This window comes from Odocoileus virginianus, chromosome 9 (assembly GCF_023699985.2).
Source record: "Odocoileus virginianus isolate 20LAN1187 ecotype Illinois chromosome 9, Ovbor_1.2, whole genome shotgun sequence".
NCBI classification, from domain to species: Eukaryota; Metazoa; Chordata; class Mammalia; order Artiodactyla; family Cervidae; genus Odocoileus; species Odocoileus virginianus.
The window spans coordinates 62,356,728-62,377,175 of record NC_069682.1 but is presented as its reverse complement, the minus strand read 5'-3'; the positions used below and the strand labels follow the sequence as shown (position 1 = coordinate 62,377,175).

The 20,448-nt window shown below is 44.4% G+C and overlaps 1 protein-coding gene across 3 annotated transcripts in view; it reads left to right on the top strand.

Annotated features, from left to right (window-relative positions):
• Positions 1-20,448, top strand: part of TTI1 (TELO2 interacting protein 1) — a 42,075-nt gene that overhangs the window by 2,734 nt on the left and 18,893 nt on the right. For all 3 annotated transcript variants that reach the window (XM_020892121.2, XM_070472614.1, XM_070472615.1), the window contains 3 exons: positions 8,769-11,111; positions 16,429-16,638; positions 19,530-19,678. In XM_020892121.2, the coding sequence (XP_020747780.2) occupies positions 8,810-11,111; positions 16,429-16,638; positions 19,530-19,678 (2,661 nt within the window). In that variant the 5' untranslated portion in view covers positions 8,769-8,809. The remainder of the gene's footprint in view (positions 1-8,768; positions 11,112-16,428; positions 16,639-19,529; positions 19,679-20,448) is intronic.

Genomic DNA, 20,448 nt, shown 5'->3' with positions numbered 1-20,448 from the left:
CAGGCGGATTCTTTATCAGCTGAGCCAGCAGGAAAGCCCAAGAATTCTGGAGTGGGTAGCCTGTCCCTTCTCCAGCAGATCTTCCCAACCCAGGAATCAAACCAGGATCTCCTGCATTGCGGGCAGATTCTTTACCAGCTGAGCTACCAGGGAAGCCCCAAATCTAGGCCATCTTTCTGTATTAAGTAACAATGTCATATAGTGAGCACTTTTACACCAAGTTACTGTGTATTAAGCATCTTACATACATTCTTTTATTTAATTGTTAACAACAGTCCTATGGGATATGGGTATCACTATTTGATATATGAGAAAACATTAAACATGGATGAGTAATCTGTTCAGTGTCACTTGGACACAAGAAACAACAGAACTGGGAATCAAACTGAGGTTATCTTGTCACAGATTCTTCACTCTCAAGCCAGGGGTTCATTTATTCTTTCAGCCAGTAGTTTTTGAAAGCGTATGTCTGAAGCAGTATTCAGAATAGTGCAAACAGACTGAATCTTTGTCCTTGGAAGCTTATCTTCTACACAGGAAGATAAACATAGGCGTGTGTAAAATGAGCCCAAAAGTTTTAAGTGCCTTGAATAAAAATAAAGGAGGATAAGAGGGATGGGGGGGGGCGGGTTTCCCTGGTAACTCAGTGGTAAAGAATCTGCCTGCCAAGGCAAGAGACTCGGGTTGGATCCTTCGATCCAGAAGATGCCCTCGAAAAGCAAATGGCAACCCACTCCTGTATTCTTGCCTGAGAAATCCTATGGACAGAGGAGCCTGGTGGGCTATAGTCCATGGGGTCACAAAAGAGTGGGACATGACTTAGCAACTAAACAACAACAAAAGTATAGCACCTTATCCTATACAGAGTGTCCCATTTGTCTTCCACACCTGTACACCATAGCACAGAGGTCTTATATCGCCCATGCCTGTGACGAAGCAGAAAGAGATGGGGAGGAGGGGAAGAGGTTGCCAGGGAAATGGGTTCACTCAAATACTGATTGCAGTTCTGTTCCAACACCTCCCCAGGGACTGCTTTCCACAACCCAGTGGGCTCCACTGAACTTGGAAAAGATTAGAGTCAAGAACTGGTTTATTCAGTCACTCTCTGCCACAGTTGAACTCTGGGTTGTCTTCTCTGCTCACCCAGAGAATCAGCTTGTTCTGAGTGCCTCATCCCAGTATCACTTTCTGGGCCAGAATGCCTCTTGCTGTAAGTTATATAAACATCAGACTTCGCAGTGCCACTTTAAATAATCAGGGTTGCATTTTATAGGAATAGAATCTAGGACACCTAAACTTCTAAATCTCTATAAACAGTTTCTTCTGTAATTGACATATTGTCACACAGGTGTGATTTCATGGCCATCCCATAAAGGTGTTATGTATGAGTACCTTTTATAGTCATGCCAAAGTAGCAATTTGTTATACTCTCTTCCTTACAGAAAGCTCGTTTATGTATTTCTGAACCCATAACCCATTCTTTGAAGATCTCCAATTGTGGTAAATCTTCATCTGTACAGTATCCCATTGGGAGAATATACTACTCTTTATCCATTCTACTATAGATGTGCAGTCGTTTTTAATGTGGAGGCAATCGTGGGTAGTGTATTCCAGAACACATCTATTGTATGCATTTCTGTTGGGTATATTTATCAAAGAATGTAATTACTAGATCATAGTGTGTATGTATGTTTATCTTTAGAACAATAGATACTGCCTAAGTATTTTCCAAAGGGTTAGTACCAGTTATACTCTTATCAGAACTGAACGAGAGTTCTAGTTGCTTCATATCCTTGCCAACACCTAGTATTTTCTTTTTTTTCCCCCCCTTTATTTCAGTTTAGCCCTTCTAGTTGTTGTGTAATGGTGTTTTGTTGTGGTTTTATATTGCATTTTCCATACTAATAATGTTAATATCTTTTCATATGTTTATTGGCCATCTAGATATCCTCTATTGTGGTATGCTTGTTCAAGTCCTTTTCCATGTTTCTGCTGCATTGTCTTTTCCTTAATGATTTATAGAAAATCTTTATTATAAATATGAATGTGTTGTCAGACATATCAGATATCTTTCCTCACTTTATGGGTTGTCTTCACCCTCTTAATGGTATCTTTTGATGAACAAAAGTTCTTAATTTTAACATAGTCCAATTTATCAGTTTTTTTCCATGGTTAGCTCTTTTCTGTCTCCTGTTTAAGAAATCTTCGGCTACTCCAACATTACAAAGATTTTCTTTGTTTTCTTTAGAAAGATTTATTATTTGACATTTCACATTTAAATCTAGTATGAGATGTAATCAAGACCTATTCTTTGCCAATTTATTTCAGTGTCACCTTTGTCACATATGTGGAGTCTCTGTGAAGGGGGTTAAGTCTATGTGTGGGGGTTATTTCTGGACTCTATTCTGTTCCATTAATTTGTTTCTCTTTCTTTTTGCCAGTAACACACTGCCTTTAATTATATCTTTACAGTAAATCTTGAAATCGGGTAGTGTAATTTACCAATTTAATTCCTCTTCTTCAAGATTATCTTAGCTATTATAAGTGGTTTGTATTCCCATATCAATTTTAGAATTATCTTGTAACTTTCTACAAAAATGCTACTATGTTTTGATTGGGATTATGTTGACTCTGTACCGGTGTTTCTCAGCCAGAGTGATTTTTACCCTCCACAGGACACTTGGCACTGTCTGGAGATGTTTTGGTTGGTCCTCTTAGGGGCATGCTCCTGGCATGTTGGGGATGGGGCCAGAGATGCTGCTCAACATCTGACAATGCACAGACCAGTCCTCTACCAATAAATTATCCAGCTCAAAAATGTCAATAGAACCACTATAGAGAAATTCAGAATTAACGTAATCAGTGTTTCTTTGGGCTTCTGTCTACCATCTTATTAAGTATTTGTCTTCTATTTGACTCACTGGTTTTGCTTTCTTTTTTTCTCATTTTTTACCTTCCTTTGGATTAATAAAAAATATTTATTATCCCTTTTCATGCTATTCATGGGGTTCTCAAGGCAAGAATGCTGAAGTGGTTTGCCATTCCCTTCTCCAGTGGACCACATTTTGTCAGAACTCTCAACCATGACCAATCTGTCTTAGATAGCCCTGCATGGCATGGTTCATAGTTTCATTGAGTTATACAAAGCTGTGATCCCTGTGATCATTTGGTTAGTTTTCTGTGATTGTGATTTTCATTCTGTCTGCCCTCTGATGGATAAGGATAAGAGGCTTGTGCAAGCTTCTGATGGGAGGGACTAGCTATAGGGGAAGCTAGGTCTTGCTCTGGTGGGCAGGGCCTTGGTCAGTAAATTTTTAATCCAATTTTCTGCTAATGGGTGAGGCTGTGCTCCCTCCCTGTAGAACCAGACATGGAACAAGGTTCCATGGATCAAAGCTATGGTCTTTCCAGTGGTTATCTATGTTTGTGAGAGTTGGACCATAAAGAAGGCTGAGCCCCTAGAACTGATGCTTCCAAACTGTGGTGCTAGAGAAGACTCTTGAGAGTCCCTTGGACATCAAGGAGATCAAACCAGTCAATCCTAAAGGAAATCAACCCTGAATATTCATCAGAAGGACTGATGCAGCTGAAGCTGCAATACTTTGGCTAGCTGATGCCAAGAGCTGACTCATTGGAAAAGACTCTGGTGCTAGGAAAGATTGAGGGCAGGAGGAGAAGGGGGCGACAGAGGATGAGATGGTTGGATGGCATCATTGACTCAATGGACATGAGTTTGAGCAAACTCCAGGGAATGGTGATGGACAGGGAAGCCTGGCATGCTGCAGTCCATGGGGTCACAAAGAGTTGGACGCAACTGAGTGACTGAACAACAATGAATTTATTATCCCATTTTTACTGCTCTCTGAACTTGTTAGGAACACATTCTTTTACAGTTCTTTTGGAATTTACCCTACAGATTTCAACATGTTACTTAATACAGATTTCTTTTTTTAACCACTTCCTGGTACTACTAGTCTCTTAATATCGTTATCTCCTTTTACACTATCCATGCACCTTTTGTGCATTATTGTCTTGCATTTTACCTTCAATTTTGAAAGATATTTTTGTAGAGTGTAAAATTCAAGGTTAGCAGTTACTTTCTTTCATCACTTTAGAGATGTCATTCTGTTGTTTTGTGGATTTCATCATTTCTTTAGAGAAGTTATCTATTACTTCTACCGCTCTATTAGTTTTAAGATTTTTCTCTTTATTTCTGGCTTTTTGGCTGTATGATGTGTCTCTGTGTTTCTCTTTGTATTATCAGCTTGGAGTTTGCTGAGCTTCTTGAATCTGTGGGTTAATCTCTTTCATTTTGTTAGCCATTTCTCAGCCATTTGTCCCCCAGCAGCAGCCTCCTCTCAGAAGTCATGTATTTTGAGATTCCTGGAGACTGTGGTTTTGCGTATAGGACCCGAATCCTATATGACCACATTAAAAGCGTCATCGTTTCTTTTTCATCAGTGACAGCCCTCGGCCTGGGCCTCATCACAAGCTTTAGCCATGTCCAGAATCAGCAGATAGACCAAAGGAAAACAAACAAACCAGCTGTTGATTGTTGACTCACCGTGACTTTCATCCTTCACTGGAGTATTAGTCCATCTGGTCTTTGTTGCTTCTACAACTATTTGATGCTTTAAGAAATGGTTTTTAAAATTTCTCTGGGTTTCTTTAGTTGTCACCAGGTGTGTTGGCCTGCTATCCTCTACTGGAGCTACTTGAAAGGAGAATCTGTACAGATGTTTTTGAGTGCTTTGTCATATGCCAGATGCTCTTGCGGCTTCTAGGTGTATGGTTGCCTAGTCTAAAGTAGGTAAAACAGGCACAAACAAAATAATTCAGCATGCTGAATACTGTTAATAGCAGTGTATATGGTGCTAGGAGAAAGGTGAGTATGACAGCACCACCTGTTTAGGGAATTGCAAGTTTTATTGCTTCACATGGTGCAGTTTCCATTTCAAGGGGTGAAGCAGTGAGAAGTGAAGCTGATGAGATGGGCATGTGCCTGATGGTGCAGAGCCATGTACGCCGTGGTACAAAGGCATTTACACTTTAGGCAGGCTGCAAAGAGCAGGTGACGAATTTTAAGCATGGAAAAGAGTGATCCGGGTTTTTGTTTTAAAAAATTACTTACATGTCAGTGTGAAATGTGGGTTCAAGAAGGACATACACGCAAGGCAAGGGTTGCCAAAGAAGAAACATTATGATCAGTCCAATATTAAATAGATGATTATAAGCATCAGTAGGTTTGAAAGATATTGAAGGGGTAGAACTGATGAAACTTAAGGGAAGAGTGGAATTAAGAGAGAGGTGAGGGGCTTCCTCGGTGACTCTGTGGTAAAGAATCCACCTGCCAAAGCAGGACACACAGGTTTGGTCCCTAGTCCAGAAGAATCCCACATGCCGCAGAGCAACTAAGCCTGCGTGCCACAACTACTGAGCTCACCCACCACAACTGCTGAAGCCTGCGAATTCTCGAACCTGTGAGCCGCAGCCACCGAAGCCTGTGCGCCCAGAGCCTGTGCTCTACAACGAGAGAAGCCACTGCAGTGAGAAGCCTAGCCACCACAGTGAGGACTAGCCCCTGCTCGCTGCAACTGCAGAAAAGCTTGGGCAGCAGCGAAGACCCAGCACAGCCAAAAATAATTTTTTGTTTTTTGTTTTTTTAAGGGAGGTGAAAGAATGCAGAGAGTCTAAGGTGTCTAGCCCATAAATCACGTGAGGGACCGTAAATCTCGATGGGAATAACAGCAGAAAGAGCAGATGAGTTCAGTTTGGGACAGGCTGTGGTGTACTCACTTCACTAGCTCTGATACAGTTTTCGTCATGTAATCTGAGAACGTAGTTCCTGGGACCCCCAGGTTATCCTCCTGAAACTCCTGAGGTGAATAAGAGAGATGCAGAACCCCAGGCCATTGCCTTCCACCCAGCTTTAACCAGACACTGATTTTATCAGTTTTACATGCTGGGCTTCCACTTAAACTGTTCTATTTGAAGAAAGTTTTCCATGGTAAAAGAAAAAAAGTTATTAAGCAGTGTTTCCTTCTTCATTCATCTTCCCATTTTAAGTCTGTTTCGAGTCACTTATTTGAATGGAGTCCTTTGGTAGGACATGCAGTGCTACCCTCTCTGAATCCTTGTCTGTGGCTCTTTGACCCTGATGGCTGCATCTCTTTACTATAAGTAGGGTTTGGGGGGCCACAATCCTTTATTTCTAGTCAGTAGATGCTATTCCAGTGTCTTCTATTGCAAATGAAAAGTCCAAAGCCTGTCTTTTTACAAGTTATTTGTTGTTTCTTCCTGAAGGCATATGTGATTCCCCCCCCCCCACACTTTTATCTTTTAGTGTACAGGAATTTTACCAGAATGTGACTAGATATGTATCCTTCAGTCTTTTCAATCTCCAGGTAAATCCTTTTGCAGCTCAGGGAAGTGTTTCAGTTGTTTATTTGTTTTAGCTCCTCCATCTGTTCTTTTTTCTCCTTCTAGAATTCCCAGCTATTTATCTGTGGGTTCTCCCAGATCTGTCCTCCAAGCCTCACATTTTCTATCTCTTTGTATTTCTGCTCAGTTTTAAGATAGCTCTACTTGATCTTCCCAGCCACTAATAGGATTGTAGTGATTAACTGTCTTTTAAAAAATTTTTTTAATAAGTTGAGCTTTCTTGGTATGGAAAGACATGTTTTTAAAATTCTAAGAAATATCTTTTTGTCTTGTAATTGAATTTCCTTATTATTGTTTTTTCAGATTTTTATCTATCTCCTTTTGTTGTTTGGGTCACGCTAAGCCCTGTCTGACTCTTTGCAACTCCGTGGACTGTAGCCCACCAGGCTCCTCTGTTCATGGGATTTCCTAGCCAAAAATACTGGAGTGGGTTGCCATTTTTCTTCTTCAATGGGTCTTCCCAACCCAGAGGTTGAACCTGTGTTTTCTGCATTAGCAAGCGGATTGCTTACTGCTGAGCCACTGGGGAAACCTTCTGTCTCCTTTAGTTCTGTTTCTCTAAGGTTCACCACCTCAGGGGTGCTCTGCCTGCCTTTCCTACTCCTGACCTCTGTGTCCCGTTAAGTGGTTACTTCTTTTGTGTTGTTACAGTTCTAGTACCTCCGGATCATCGGTGTGTGAGCTGGTGCTGATGGAGTGTTGGTAGTCCTCGGCTTAGCTTCCTTAGCTTCTGGCACCCACACCTGGCATTTTGCTAGCCTGGATTAGGGAGGATTTGAGCTTCTGCCTTTCCCTGGCTTCTTGGAGGTCACAGAGACCAGGAACCTCACAGACCAGCAGTGCCCTTCCTCTCTTGGAACTCTGGGGACCAAACTTATGAGAGCCTAATCGTTGCCACAGAGCTCCCTGCTGACCCCAGGGGAGAAATCCAGGACCAGCTGTCTCTCTGGGCTGAGCAGGTTTTGCCCACATCCACCAGGCACCACTTGCCTGGCAGCTGTATTGGGACAGGGAGAAGCAACAGACACTTTTATTAAAAAAAAAAAAAAATTACTTGTTTGGCTGCCTTGGGTCTTAGTTATGGCATGCAGGATCTTTATTTGCAGCATGTGGAATCTAATCCCCTGACCGGGGATTGATCCCAGGTCCCCTGCATTAGGAGTGTGGAGTCTTAGCCACTGGACCACCAGGGAAGTGCCAGCAGACACTTTCTTGTCATCATCTGTTCAGAAGCCCCCAGCAAATAGAAAGAGACACCACCAGGCTCGGTGATCTCTAAGCCTCCATGCCTGCCTTTTACAGCCACACGTATTTATGGTCTCCAGCTTCAGCTCAGTCCTCAGTACCCTGGGACCACACTTTTATGTCTTCCCAGCATGCTTTGCTTTCCCCAAAGGGAATATTGGAGACTTTTATTTCTCTCCTCAAGCCCTCTGTTTCCCCTCCTTCTTGTTCACTGTCAGCCCATGACTTTGCATTTCCCCTCATAGAGAAAAAGAGCTTCTCTTGTGTAAAGTTGCTCAGCTCCTTCGATTACCTGTAAACCTGTCTCCTTTCCTGCCTGCCTGCCGTCCACCTCTCCATCCTGCCCCAACCTCTTCTCCCATGGTCTCCGTGATCATGTGTGCTCCTGGTTTTCCCATTTCTCTGGCCGCTTCCTTTCATTTTGTTTTGCTTTCAGTCTCACCCAGTTCTGAGTCTTCTCCTGTATTACTGGCTGCCAGGGAGTCTTTTTCAGTGAATAAAGTTGATCCAATCACCCTCTGCTTAGAACCTGTCCGTGATAAGAACAGGCGTAACTAGTCCATGCTGGTAAAAGTCAGAGTAATGGTTACCTCTGGGTAAGTAACCAATGGGTAGGGGAAGTGGGAATTGATTGCAAAAGGGAGTGAGGGAGCCTTTCAGTGTGCTGGAAATAATTCTGTATCTTATTTTGGGTAGTGTTTCATGGGCCTCTGCTTATATTGAAATTCACTGAGGTTTCTGTTCACTCCTCCCTTGAGTCTTGCATCAAGCGTTTTCCTCCTGTGAAACTCAGGCTGGCTGTCTGAGTGTTAAGACATGTAGGTCTTCAGGCTCATGTAGGACGGTAAGCACAGGTCTCCTAGCTCTTCATAGACCATGTTATCACTGTATATCTGCTTCCCTCACTGAACTGGGAGCTCCCGAAGACCAGGAACCGGCTCTTTTCCGTTCCATTGCTCCCCCAGCACCTGGTGCAGGGACTGACACGTAGGCCCCCGCTGAATGTCTGTTGATGAGTGCGAGTTCACTTTGTATTTGCTCTGAGCTTGGCCTTCTGTACTGAAAAGTCTCCTTCCCTCCAGCCTGCAGGATGTTTCCTCAGTGAGAGGAAGGCTGTTTCACAATGGCGGTGTTTGATACCCCAGAGGAGGCCTTCGGCGTCTTGCGTCCGGTCTGCGTTCAGCTCACCAAGACGCAGACGGTGGAGAACGTGGAGCGTCTGCAGGCCCGGTTACAAGCCGTGAGTGACTCTGCCCTTCAGGAACTTCAGCAGTACATCCTCTTCCCTTTGCGATTCACCTTGAAGACCCCAGGCCCCAAAAGAGAGCGCTTGATCCAGAGCGTGGTGGAGTGCATCACCTTCGTCCTCTCTTCAACATGCATCAGGGAACAAGACCTCCTCCAGGAACTCTTCTCGGAGCTCTCTGCCTGCCTGTATTCGCCCGGCTCCCGGAAACCTGCGGCTGTGTCCGAGGAGCTGAAACTGGCTGTGATCCGGGGCCTCAGCACGTTGATGCACTCGGCTTATGGGGACATCCTTCTGACTTTTTACGAGCCCTCCATTCTGCCTCGCTTAGGATTTGCTGTATCTTTGCTGTTGGGCCTCGCAGAACAGGAGAAATCCAAGGAAATTAAAATGGCTGCCTTAACATGTTTGCAGGTTCTGCTCTTTCAGTGTGACTGTCAGGACCATCCCCGCGCCTTGGATGAGCTTCAGCAGAAGCAGCTGGGGGATCTGTTTGCTTCCTTTTTACCTGGACTCTCCACGACCCTGACCAGAGTCATCACAGCAGACTTCAAACAGGGGCACAGAATCGTCCTGTCTTCCCTCAAGGTCTTTTACGAGACGGTGAGTTTCATCATGGCCGATGACCAGCTCGGAAGGGTCTCAGAGGTCCCGGCGAGGCCTGCCGTGGAGCGCAGAGTAGCAGAGCTGATGGTTCACAGGGAAGCAAACTGGGTAAAAAATACTGGTGACAAGTTGACCATCCTTATTAAAAAGATAACGGAGTGCATTTCAGTCCACCCACACTGGAAGGTCAGGCTGGAGCTGATAGACTTTGTCGAGGCCCTCCTCTTGAAGTGCAGTCGGTCGCTGATCGAGTCGGCTGGTCCCCTTCTGAAGGCCCTGGTGAGTCTGGTAAACGATGAGAGTCCTGACGTCCAAGCCCAGTGCGATAAAGCCCTGAGGCGTTTCGCAGATGAGAAGGTGGTGGTGGGCAGCAGAGCCTTCGCTGACGTCCTGTCAGAAAACCTGCACTCCCTGGCCACGTCCCTTCCCCGCCTGATGAGCTCCCAAGACGACCAGGGCCGGTTCTCTACTCTCTCCCTGTTACTCGGGTACCTGAAACTCTTGGGCCCCAAAGTGGACTTCGTCCTCAACTCTGTGGCCCACCTCCAGCGCCTTTCCAAAGCGCTTATCCAAGTTCTGGAGTTAGACGTGGCCGACGTCAAAATTGTTGAAGAGCGGCGCTGGAACTCCGAACATCTGAGCACTTCTCCGGAGACTCCAGCCGCGCGGCCCTGGGCTCAAATGCAGAGGAGATATTTCCGCTTCTTCACCGACGAGAGGGTTTTTCTGCTCTTGAGGCAGGTCTGTCAGCTGCTTGGCTTCTATGGGGACCTCTACTTGCTCGTGGATCACTTTATGGAACTGTACCACGAGTCCGTGGTGTACCGGAAGCAGGCCGCCATGATCCTGAATGAACTGGTCGTGGGAGCTGCTGGGCTGGGGGTGGAGAATCTCCATGAAAAACACACTCCAGCCGACCCGGAGGAGCTGAGGGAGATTGTGACCTCCATACTTGAAGTATACACGAGCCAAGAAAACTGGTATTTGGTCACTTGCGTGGAAACTGAAGACGTGGGAGAGGAGCTGACAATGAAGTGGGCGGGCCTGCAGGCCCTCACTTCTGGCGTACACACCTGCCAGCCTACCTCTTCTCCCGCGTTCTCAAAGCCGAGTCCCACCGTCTGCTCCATGAACAGCAACATCTGGCAGATATGCATCCAGTTGGAAGGGATCGGCCACTTCGCACACGCACTAGGGAAGGACTTCCGTTTGCTCTTGATGTCAGCCCTCTATCCAGTACTGGAGAAGGCTGGGGACCAAACCCTGCTCATCAGTCAGGCGGCCATCGGCACCATGACGGACATCTGCCAGGCTTGTGGCTACGACTCGCTGCAGCACCTGATCAATGAGAATTCTGACTATTTGGTAAACGGGATCTCTTTAAACCTGCGTCATCTCTCACTGCATCCCCACACCCCGAAGGTCCTGGAAGTCATGCTGCAGAACTCGGATGCGAGCCTGCTTCCTTTGGTGGCAGACGTGGTTCAAGATGTCTTGGCCACCCTGGACCAAATTTATGATAAGAGAGCTGCGACTTTTGTCAGTGTCCTGCATGCCCTGATGGCAGCATTAGGTAAATTGAGAGCCCTTTTTAATGCTGATGGGAGGGAAGGACTAGTATCCTTGTTTGCTGCATCTTGTGTTTTTTTTGTTTGTTTATTTGTGGTTATGCTATGGAGGACATTATTTCATTATTTGTATAGTTGGTTATCTGATCCCATGTGTTATGCTAGGGTTCCACTGCTTATGTTCTTATGCTTGTAATAGTCTCTTCTATCCCAACAGGCTCAATGCTCCTGCTCTATCCCAGGGATATGAACCCTGCACACTAAATGTAAATGTTATTTTTATTTTACAGAGAAGGAGAACTAAAGTTAGTGAACTCCTACTTAGCTGAGGTCACACAATTAATAAGGAGGAAAGTCAGGATTTTTGATGATTTTGTTCTCTTCAATATACCAGACTGCTTCTGACAGTATTTAGAGTTAGCAGTATCTTTGCTAATGTAGAACAGAACCAGCATGAATTATTCAGTCCACAGATAATCCAGAACAGTACTGTCCAATAGAGCTTTCTGTGATGGTGGGAATGTTCTATGCCTGTTCTGTCCAGTACAGTAACTACATGCTGCAAGTGCAGAATTATTTTATTTAAATAGCCACACATAGCTAGCGACTGCCACGTCAGAGCAGGCCTAGAAACTTTCCTTTAACCTTTTAATTGTATGAGTTGGTTTGAATTTCTCTCCATCCCTTTGAACTTGTTGGGTATCTGTTGGAGGTATTAACCACCATTAAAATGGCAGAGTTTTTGGACTCTAAGAAAAAGAATCCCTCCACTGGATAGTCCATCTTTGCATGAAAAAAAAAAAAACACCTCAAAAACAAGCTATATTCATGAGCTCCTTTTATCCAAAGAACATACATCCAGTGTTTATTTCAGTACTGCTAGTAGCCGCCAAAGTAGGTGGGAAGGTCACTGACCTCATTTTGTCAGCTGACAGAGCCAAGACCACATAAGAAAAGTTTCTCAAGGAAGATGACTGAACAGGGGCGGTCCTCTGCCCTGTAGCTGATACCGCTTCCGATGTTCATTCATGAACATGCGATGTAAATGTTCTTTAATTCTTTCATTAAATAAAGGGTGGCTGTTAGATGTCAGACACTGTGCTAAATAATCAGGGTACAGCAGTGAACACGACGGATAAACTCAAGGAGCTTTCTTGCTACTGTGAGAGGGTAACAGGAACGGTAGCAGAGTGGTCAGGGGGGGCTTCTCAGAAGAAGGGACATTATAGCCATGACCCAGAGTTTGAGAAGGGCTCATCTTGGAGCTATCATGTCCTTTTCGGGGTTTTTAAGAATATTCAGGCCAAGCGAATAGCAGGTGCAAAGGCCTGGAGGGAAGAAAGGGCTTGGGGTCTTTGGAGAATGGGAGAGAGGTCACTGTGGAGAGAGTGACACCAGGTGAAATTGAAAGGGTGGGTAAATGTGAATCCCACAGGCCTTGTAGACCAAAGGAAGGAGTAGGGGTTGTATTTTGCAACCATGAAGAAACCTGCATCCTGGGCTAGTCACTGGGAAAGCAGCGATGACCAAGGAGAACCTGGTCCCTGCCCTCGTGGAAGTGCAGCTAACAATGGCTGACTATTTATAGATTTTAGATTATGATCGGCTTCCATGGCCCAAATATTCCAGGGCCCAGACTCCTGCCCTTTGGCGAACTCTACTATGTCTTAATTTGAGTTTTAAAATATATATTTAAAAAATAAATAAATAAATAATATATTAAGAAAAGGCCTATTAAAAATATCCTCGGGGACGTCCCTGACAGTCTAGCAGCTTAGACTCCATGCATCCAATGCTGGGGTCACAGGTTTGATCTCTGGTTGAAGAACTAAGATCTCGCATGCTGTGCAGCATACACACACTCATGATAGTTGTGCCTGCTCAATTGTGTCAGACTCTTTGTGACCCTTTGGACTGTAGCCTGCCATGCTCCTCTGTCCATGGGGTTATTCAGGCAAGAATACTGGAATGGGTCACCATTTCCTCCTCTAGGGGATCTTTTGGACCCAGGGATAGAACCTTCTTCTTCCTGTGCCTCCTGCATTGCTGATCGATTCTTTATCTGCTGAGCCATTGAGAAAAGCCAAAGTGTGTTAGTCTCTCAGTCATGTCTGAATCTTTGCAACCTCATGGACTATAACCTGCCAGGCTCCTCTGTCTATGGAATTTTATATATATGCATCAGGGTCTTTTCCAGTGAGTCAACTGTTCGCATGAGGTGGCCAAAGTACTGGAGTTTCAGCTTCAGCATCAGTCCTTCCAATGAACACCCAGGACTGATCTCCTTTAGGATGGACTGGTTGGATCTCCTTGCAGTCCAAGGGACTCTCAAGAGTCTTCTCCAACACCACAGTTCAAAAGCATCAATTTTTCAGCGCTCAGCTTTCTTCACAGTCCAGCTCTCACATCCATACATGACCACTGGAAAAACCATAGCCTTGACCAGACGGACCTTTGTTGGCAAAGTAATGTCTCTGCTTTTTAACATGCTATCTAGGATGGACAGGGATGCCTGGCGTGCTGCGATTCATGGGGTCGCAAAGAGTCAGACACGACTGAGTGACTGAACTGAACCGAACTGATATATATATATATATATACTCTTAGGAGATATCTCATTTTGGGCCTTGAAAATGGAATTGCCTTGGATTGCCAGTGTCTTTGATCATTTCTGAAGGAGGGATCCTGTATAGCACCCTTTCCTTAAATTGTAGAAAGGAAAATGAGGATGGCAAAAGCTTGACTTGAGAACATCCTAAGAAAAGCTGTGAAATGGGGATAGCTATTCCAGAAGTTTCAAAATAACCCAGACAACACTTGCATTTTGAATGATAAGCAGTACTGTGGGGAACGGGTCAGCCCCGCATGAAGCAAAGTAGCACTGTCTGCTGGCCTTTCTTCTTGTCATCAAATTGTCTAACAGTGGTCACATTCTCTTAAGATGGGAGTGGAAGTGTGGTCTCAGGGAACTTCTGAAAGGTTTTAAAAGAACCCAGTATGCCTTTCAGGAAGCCGAGTTACTATAAGCACAGCGTTTCACACTCATTGACTAAAAAGCCCTAAGGTTCCATAGTGAAGGCAAGAACTGTCAGTTAAATTACTGCTTAGCACCAGCTACTGGTTGGCTGATCATTTGTAACAGCACCAACAACAAAAAATTGAGTCTCTGAAAAATGAGAAAGCATCCGTACCACACACCTTGGCCCCCGAAGAACATGCCACATCCACACATGGGGCTGCTATATTGTTTTGATGGCCGCAGAGTGTTCTGTTGTGCGGCTGCACCATGATTTAAGCAGTTCTTTCTTGGTGGGCATTTTGTTTGTTCTGATCTTTTTCTCCCCTCAAAAAATGCTTCAGTGAGTATCTTTGTAGATCATTTTGGACATGTCTAAGTGTATCTATAGTGTAAAGTCCTAAGGCAATTGCTGGCTTAGAGAGTGTTACATTTAAGTCTTTGATAGAGAGATACAGTTTCAAATTGCTCTGTAAAGAGGTTACACCAATTTAAATTCCCATCAGCAGTATAAGAAAACTGCCAATTTTGCCACCCCCTCACCCACCCTATATATTACCTTAGCTTTTTGATCTTTGCTAATCCAGTAGGAGAAAAATTGCACCTTATTATAGTTTAATTTGCATTAAGAGTGAGGTTGAGCTTCTTTTTGTATGTTTAAAACCCATTGTGAGCAAAGACTTTTTAACGTCTGGCAGTAGCCTTAAATCTAGAAAATAATCTTCGCAGCGTGTCTGCTTTCAGCAGTGTAAATGCTGGGTACTGGTTTAACCCTTTGGGAATGCAGTCCTTCAGAGTACAGTAAGGACAGGTTTACATCTGGGCATCGAAGCATTGGCGTAATCGATCCCTTCATGTAGGAGCCTTCAAATACTGGACCAGGAGTTCTCATGTCCAGCATCTGCTCTCTGCCACTCCCAGTTACCTGGCCCTGACATAGCACATCTGCTGTTGCTGTGGCTCTCTGCAGAGGCTCCTTGATGGAAAGGAGATTGTTGCTGTTGCTGTCTTAGTTGCTAAGTTGTGTCTGACTCTTCGTGCCCGCATGGACCGCAAGCCGCTAGGCTCCCCTGTCCATGGGATGTCCCAGGCAAGAATGCTGGAGCGGGTTGTCATTTCCGTCTCCAGGGAATCTTCCTGACCCAGGGATCAAGCCCACGTCTCCTCCTTTGGCAGGTGGATTCTTGCCTGCTGAGCTACCAGGGAAGCAGAAAGGAGATTAGCAGGTGCCAAAGGTCATCAGAGACTTTGCCCTGCTGTCTGCAAAAGGAGGACAAAAATTCAGGCTACCGGGCTTTCTTATTGTTTTGTTCTTTAAGTGTGAAGTGCCATTTTTGAAATGAAGCCCTGGGGGACCCCAATATATAAAAAGAGTTTAAACTAGAGCAGTGCTGGCCACAAAAGGGATAGAAACCCTGTTCCCACGCTTTAACCTGCTGTCTCTGGGTGCCTTTCCTCTTGTGACCCTGAGACATTTCTGCAGAGCCCTAGGGCTCCTCAAGGCACAGTTTGAAAATCACTGATTCGGTACCACTTGAAGCTTATTCCGTGGTGACACATCAAAAGTATTGGAGGATCACTGATGAAGGAAAAGCTTTGGAGAGAAAATGCCAGCCTTCTGAAGCATTTTGTATCAAATACCTGTGTGAGACTTGTTAGTTCTCAAGCTCTGCTGAACCTCTCTTCTGCTGATGAGCCGTGTAGTCTGCACTCAGAATTTTGTCTCTTGTAGCTGTCCTTCAGTCTAGCATATATACTCATTCAGCATGTATTTTGAGCGTCCACTCCATGCTGGGCAGATTGGCTTTTCAGGGGTGATCACTGGACCACAGTGTCTTATGGGAGATTCAGACACTAAGCAATACATGCAAGGTAAATACAGTAACTGCAGATGGTGATGAGTTGAAATGAAAGAAAGGAACGTGTCTAAGATAGCATATAAGAGACCAAAGTTGGGATGGTACAGGAATCAAGGGATGGCTTTACTGGGCAAGGTGTATTTGTATTGGGACATGAAAAGTGAGTTGGAATTAACCAGATGTGACACAAGGGGTGAAAGTATTCCAGACAATGAGAACAGCACTTACAGAAGTTCCCAGGCAGGAGGGCACCTGACAGATTGGAGGAACCGGAAGATGGTCAGTGAATAGGCAGCCAGGAGTGGTTCGAAGAGCAGGTTGGAGAGACAGGTAGAGAGTGGATCCTGTGGGGGGCACATGGGCCATAGCAAAGAGCTTATTCTAGTTAGAAGGTACTAATGCCTATTGTCAACGACCAAGGTGATCATTGTAACACTTTATTTACAGCTCAGTGGTTCCCAGATGCTGGTCATCTTGGGCAACTCCAGGAGCAAAGTATAGGAGAAGAGGGAAGTCCATGGAGCCAGAGACCATCAAGTCTCGAGAAAGGCCTTGAGAACCCCACAACAGCCGAAGACATTGAACAATTCGTGCTGAACTACCTCAAGGAAAAGGATGTGGCAGCTGGGAACGTCTCAGATCTTGATAATGAAGATGGTAACTATCATTTATTTTGGCTTCAACTGTTTTGTTTTGTTTTGTTTTTTTCTTTCTTTCTTTTTGAAGCAGGTTATTGTAAAAACAAACATTATAGAAAGTTTGGAAATAAGAAGCGTCATTCATCAGCCCACCATGCTAATGTAGGCATTCTCACTTTGTGTGTTGCCTTTTTCCATCCTTTTCTGTTGCAAGCCTGTTTTTATTTGATTGCAGCCACAGTTGAAATGTATGATACCCTTTTTGCATTTAGTTATATAAGAAGGAGCTCTTCATGTTGCTATGGAGTTTTCATAATTAATGTTTTAATAGCTGCTACTAAGCATCCATTCCCCTGTGGGAAGTTTAGGTTGCTTCTAGCTTTCCACTCTGATAAACAGTGCTGCAGTGTATGATTCTGTGCATGTGACCTTTTCCTTCCTTTTGCATATTTCTTTATAAATCCCAGAAGTGGAATTTCTAGGTCAAGGATACGAACATTATTTTACGCCTGCCGAATTGCCTTCCAAAAAGGTTGTGTCAATTTATGCCTTCCCTTCAGCAGTACAGGATTAATACTGGTTTCACCACAGCCTTGCCAACAACGGCTATCACCAGTTTTACTTCTCACTGGTTCTGGTTATTTCACTTTGCATGTCTTTGATCACTAGAGAGGTCGAACATCTTTCTGCACGCATCTTTCCTAACAGTTTTTTCTTTCCTTACACCCATTATCTTTTCATATGCTTTGTCCATTTATTTTATTTATTGGTAGGAGGAGATTCCAGTGTTTTTCTTACCAACAGATATGATAAAGGAGAAGGGAGTTTAGGCTAGTTGAAACTCTGGCCTGTTGTTTTATTCATAAGCTCAATCTGGAGCGTCAGGTCATGGAAGGATTAATAAATTATTAGAATCTCCTCTGCAAACGTAAAATGCCAAGTCATAATGAGCTTGGTGGTCTCAGAACTATCCTAAATCGAACTGAGTCCCAAATTAGTTTGTTAGGTTGGAGTTGAGCAGATTTCTCTCTTTTTTTGGCAGTCTCTACTCTGAGGCTCTGGTGAGCCGAAGCCAATATTTTTTTCAGGTTAACAGGAAATAGTAGTTCAGTGCAGCTAACTACAACAAATTCCTTCTAAATAAGCAGGGAAGCATCACAACCAAGTAAAAATTTATGCAGAGTTGAGTTGTTTTTCTCTCCAGAAACAGACTTTTCTGATCAGAAATCTATCCGGCTTTTTCGTCTCCGTTTTGTTTCTGGAGCCAACCCAATCCTTGTAAACTGCACCCCTTGCACCATGAAAGAGAGGCATCTTGATCTCTGGTAATCCAGATTGGCCATTCCTGTTTGAAATTCTAGCATCATCCCTGAATCCATTCTTTCATGATTAGGAACTTCTGGTTTTAGTTGATGTTCGCCAGGAGCGGAGTGAATGAATCAAATCTTACTTACAATAGCAAGAATCCACAGCTCTCAAATAGCATTCCACAGTAGGTGGATTTCAAACAGCCAGTCCTCCTCTAGAAGCAGAGTACAGCCTTGTTCTTATCATTATCACTCATCAAGTATACACCACACACTTGGCATTATAAAGAATGTTTAGATTGATAGTGGTTTGACATGGGTTTTTTGTTTTAGCCATAAGTGCACCTTGGGTATCTGAGGCCCCTTTTGCCAGGAAATCCAAGCATCCTATAAACACATTTTCCTTTATCTTTCCAGCATTGTTAGAGACAGATGTGGACTCTTAAGATTCTGTTTTTCCAGCAGAGGAAACTGAAATGGAAGAAAGTTAGGGGAGCAATACTCAGCTCCATGGAAATGAGCACAGCTGATATTGAGGATTGGCAGGGGGGTGGGGGGGAGGATAGAGGCTATAAGCAGAGGGAGGAAGAATTTCAGGGGAGGAGTTTTGGCCTCGGTTTCACGCTACTCAAGTGTTTTTTTGTTTTAATTTACAAACTTACACTTATCTCATGGAATGTATCACTCCAGACAGTGAAAATAAATAAATAACTGGTGACATTCATCTCATTTAATTCTCTCAACAAGCCAATGAGATATACATGCTTTATCCCCATTTTTTTCAGATGAGGTAACATGGGGTGAGAGGAGTTGCTAGTAGGATGTGGAGGCAAGACTTAGTCCTCTGACCAAACCCCATCATTGTATATTGCACCAAGCTGCCCTGGTGTTATCTCTCATACCAGGATGTACAAGGCTTGATCTTGGCCCTCAAAAGAGCTTCCAGGCTGGTAAAGAAGACAGACATGTATCCCCTTAGTCAACAGGAGAGGAAAGAGAAAAAGGGCCAGAGGCCCATCGGGGAACTGCCCAGCCTCAGGGCTCCCAATTAGAACCTTGCCCTCTTATGTTTTTATTTTAAATGTTTATGAATGGCAACTTAGAAAAGGCTAACAGTATAGGGAAAAAATAAAACTCATTATCTCGTGACCCCATCTCTGTTAATATTTTGTACTTCCTCCTGTCTTTATATAAAACTTTATATAATAGCACTCACACTGTATATGCAATTTTGTATCCTGCTTTTCTCTTTTTAACACAATGTTATTTCATAAGCATTTTCCCTTGTCCTTAAAGCCCTTGATAAACACAAATTTTCAAGCCTTCATAACATGCCATTCATTCTATGGATCATACCATGGTTTATATAACCATCCCCCTACAGTGAACATGGATGGTTTCCCCCCAGTTTTTAGCTGTTAGAGGTAATGCTTTGGTGAATATCTTGACTCAGAGCTTGACCCACCTTTTTTACATGGTTTCCTTGGGATCAGTTCCTTGACATTTCCCCTCTAAAGTCTTACTCCAGATCTGAGGTTGGGAGGTTAAGTTGAGCTGCAGCATCTCTCAGAAAACACTGCTCCCAGTTATGCTTTTTTTCCAGAGGAGCAGACAGACCTTCCTGAAGTGGAGAAGGATGACACTGGTCCCCATGTGGAGCCACCACTGCCAGTGCAGATCCAAATAGCCACGGACGTGATGGAGCGCTGCATCCACTTGATGTCAGATAAAAGCCTGAAAATCCGCTTGAAGGTCAGTGTGCAGCCCTACCCCTGCGTTCCCAGAGCGGCGGGATGAGGTTTGGTCTGCGGGCAGTGTCTGCAGGGTGAGCAGGAGCCGCCCTTATCTCCGGTGCATGTGCAGTGGCCAAGAGAAGGCCTCAGGAGGAATTTGTCTGTGGGATGCCATCTTAGTCTTTTTGTATCGACCCAGATGCCAAAAGGGAGCTGAGTCCCCTTGATGGAATTAAAAAGCACAAAGTTTCAGAGTCATCGTGTCTCCAAGGGAAAAAAAAAGTCATGTTTTGGGAAGGATATCATTTTCTGTGCTGATTTAATGCGGGACACAGGTTTTAATACTTTAAAGTGGTCATTCTTCCAAGCCTGACTGTAGCCCTTATCTCTGTTTCCGCTTCCATTCTCATCCTAGGCCAAGCATCAACACTTTTCTTAATCTTACATCCTCGCTTGCTGGCAGTTTCTGAAGCAGCCTCCCCATCAGCAAGGACTTAAACTATACAGTAGTGATTCCGATAGCAGGCCGAGGGGGTGGGGGTGGGGTGAGCATGAGGGTCACAGCTTTCAGATCACCTGGGGGCAGATCTGACACCCAAAGGAAAGCACAGCCTGACCCACTCCTCCATACCCTCAAGCAGGAGTGAGAAACACAGCCGCCTCCTTGAATTACTGATAGTGATGAGAGCACTTCGCCCTGACCAGGGACAGTGGGCTGGGAAACTCTGGCCCACAGATTACTTCACACTTCATCATCTGGGTTTTGTGGGACTTGTTTAGTCTTCCCAG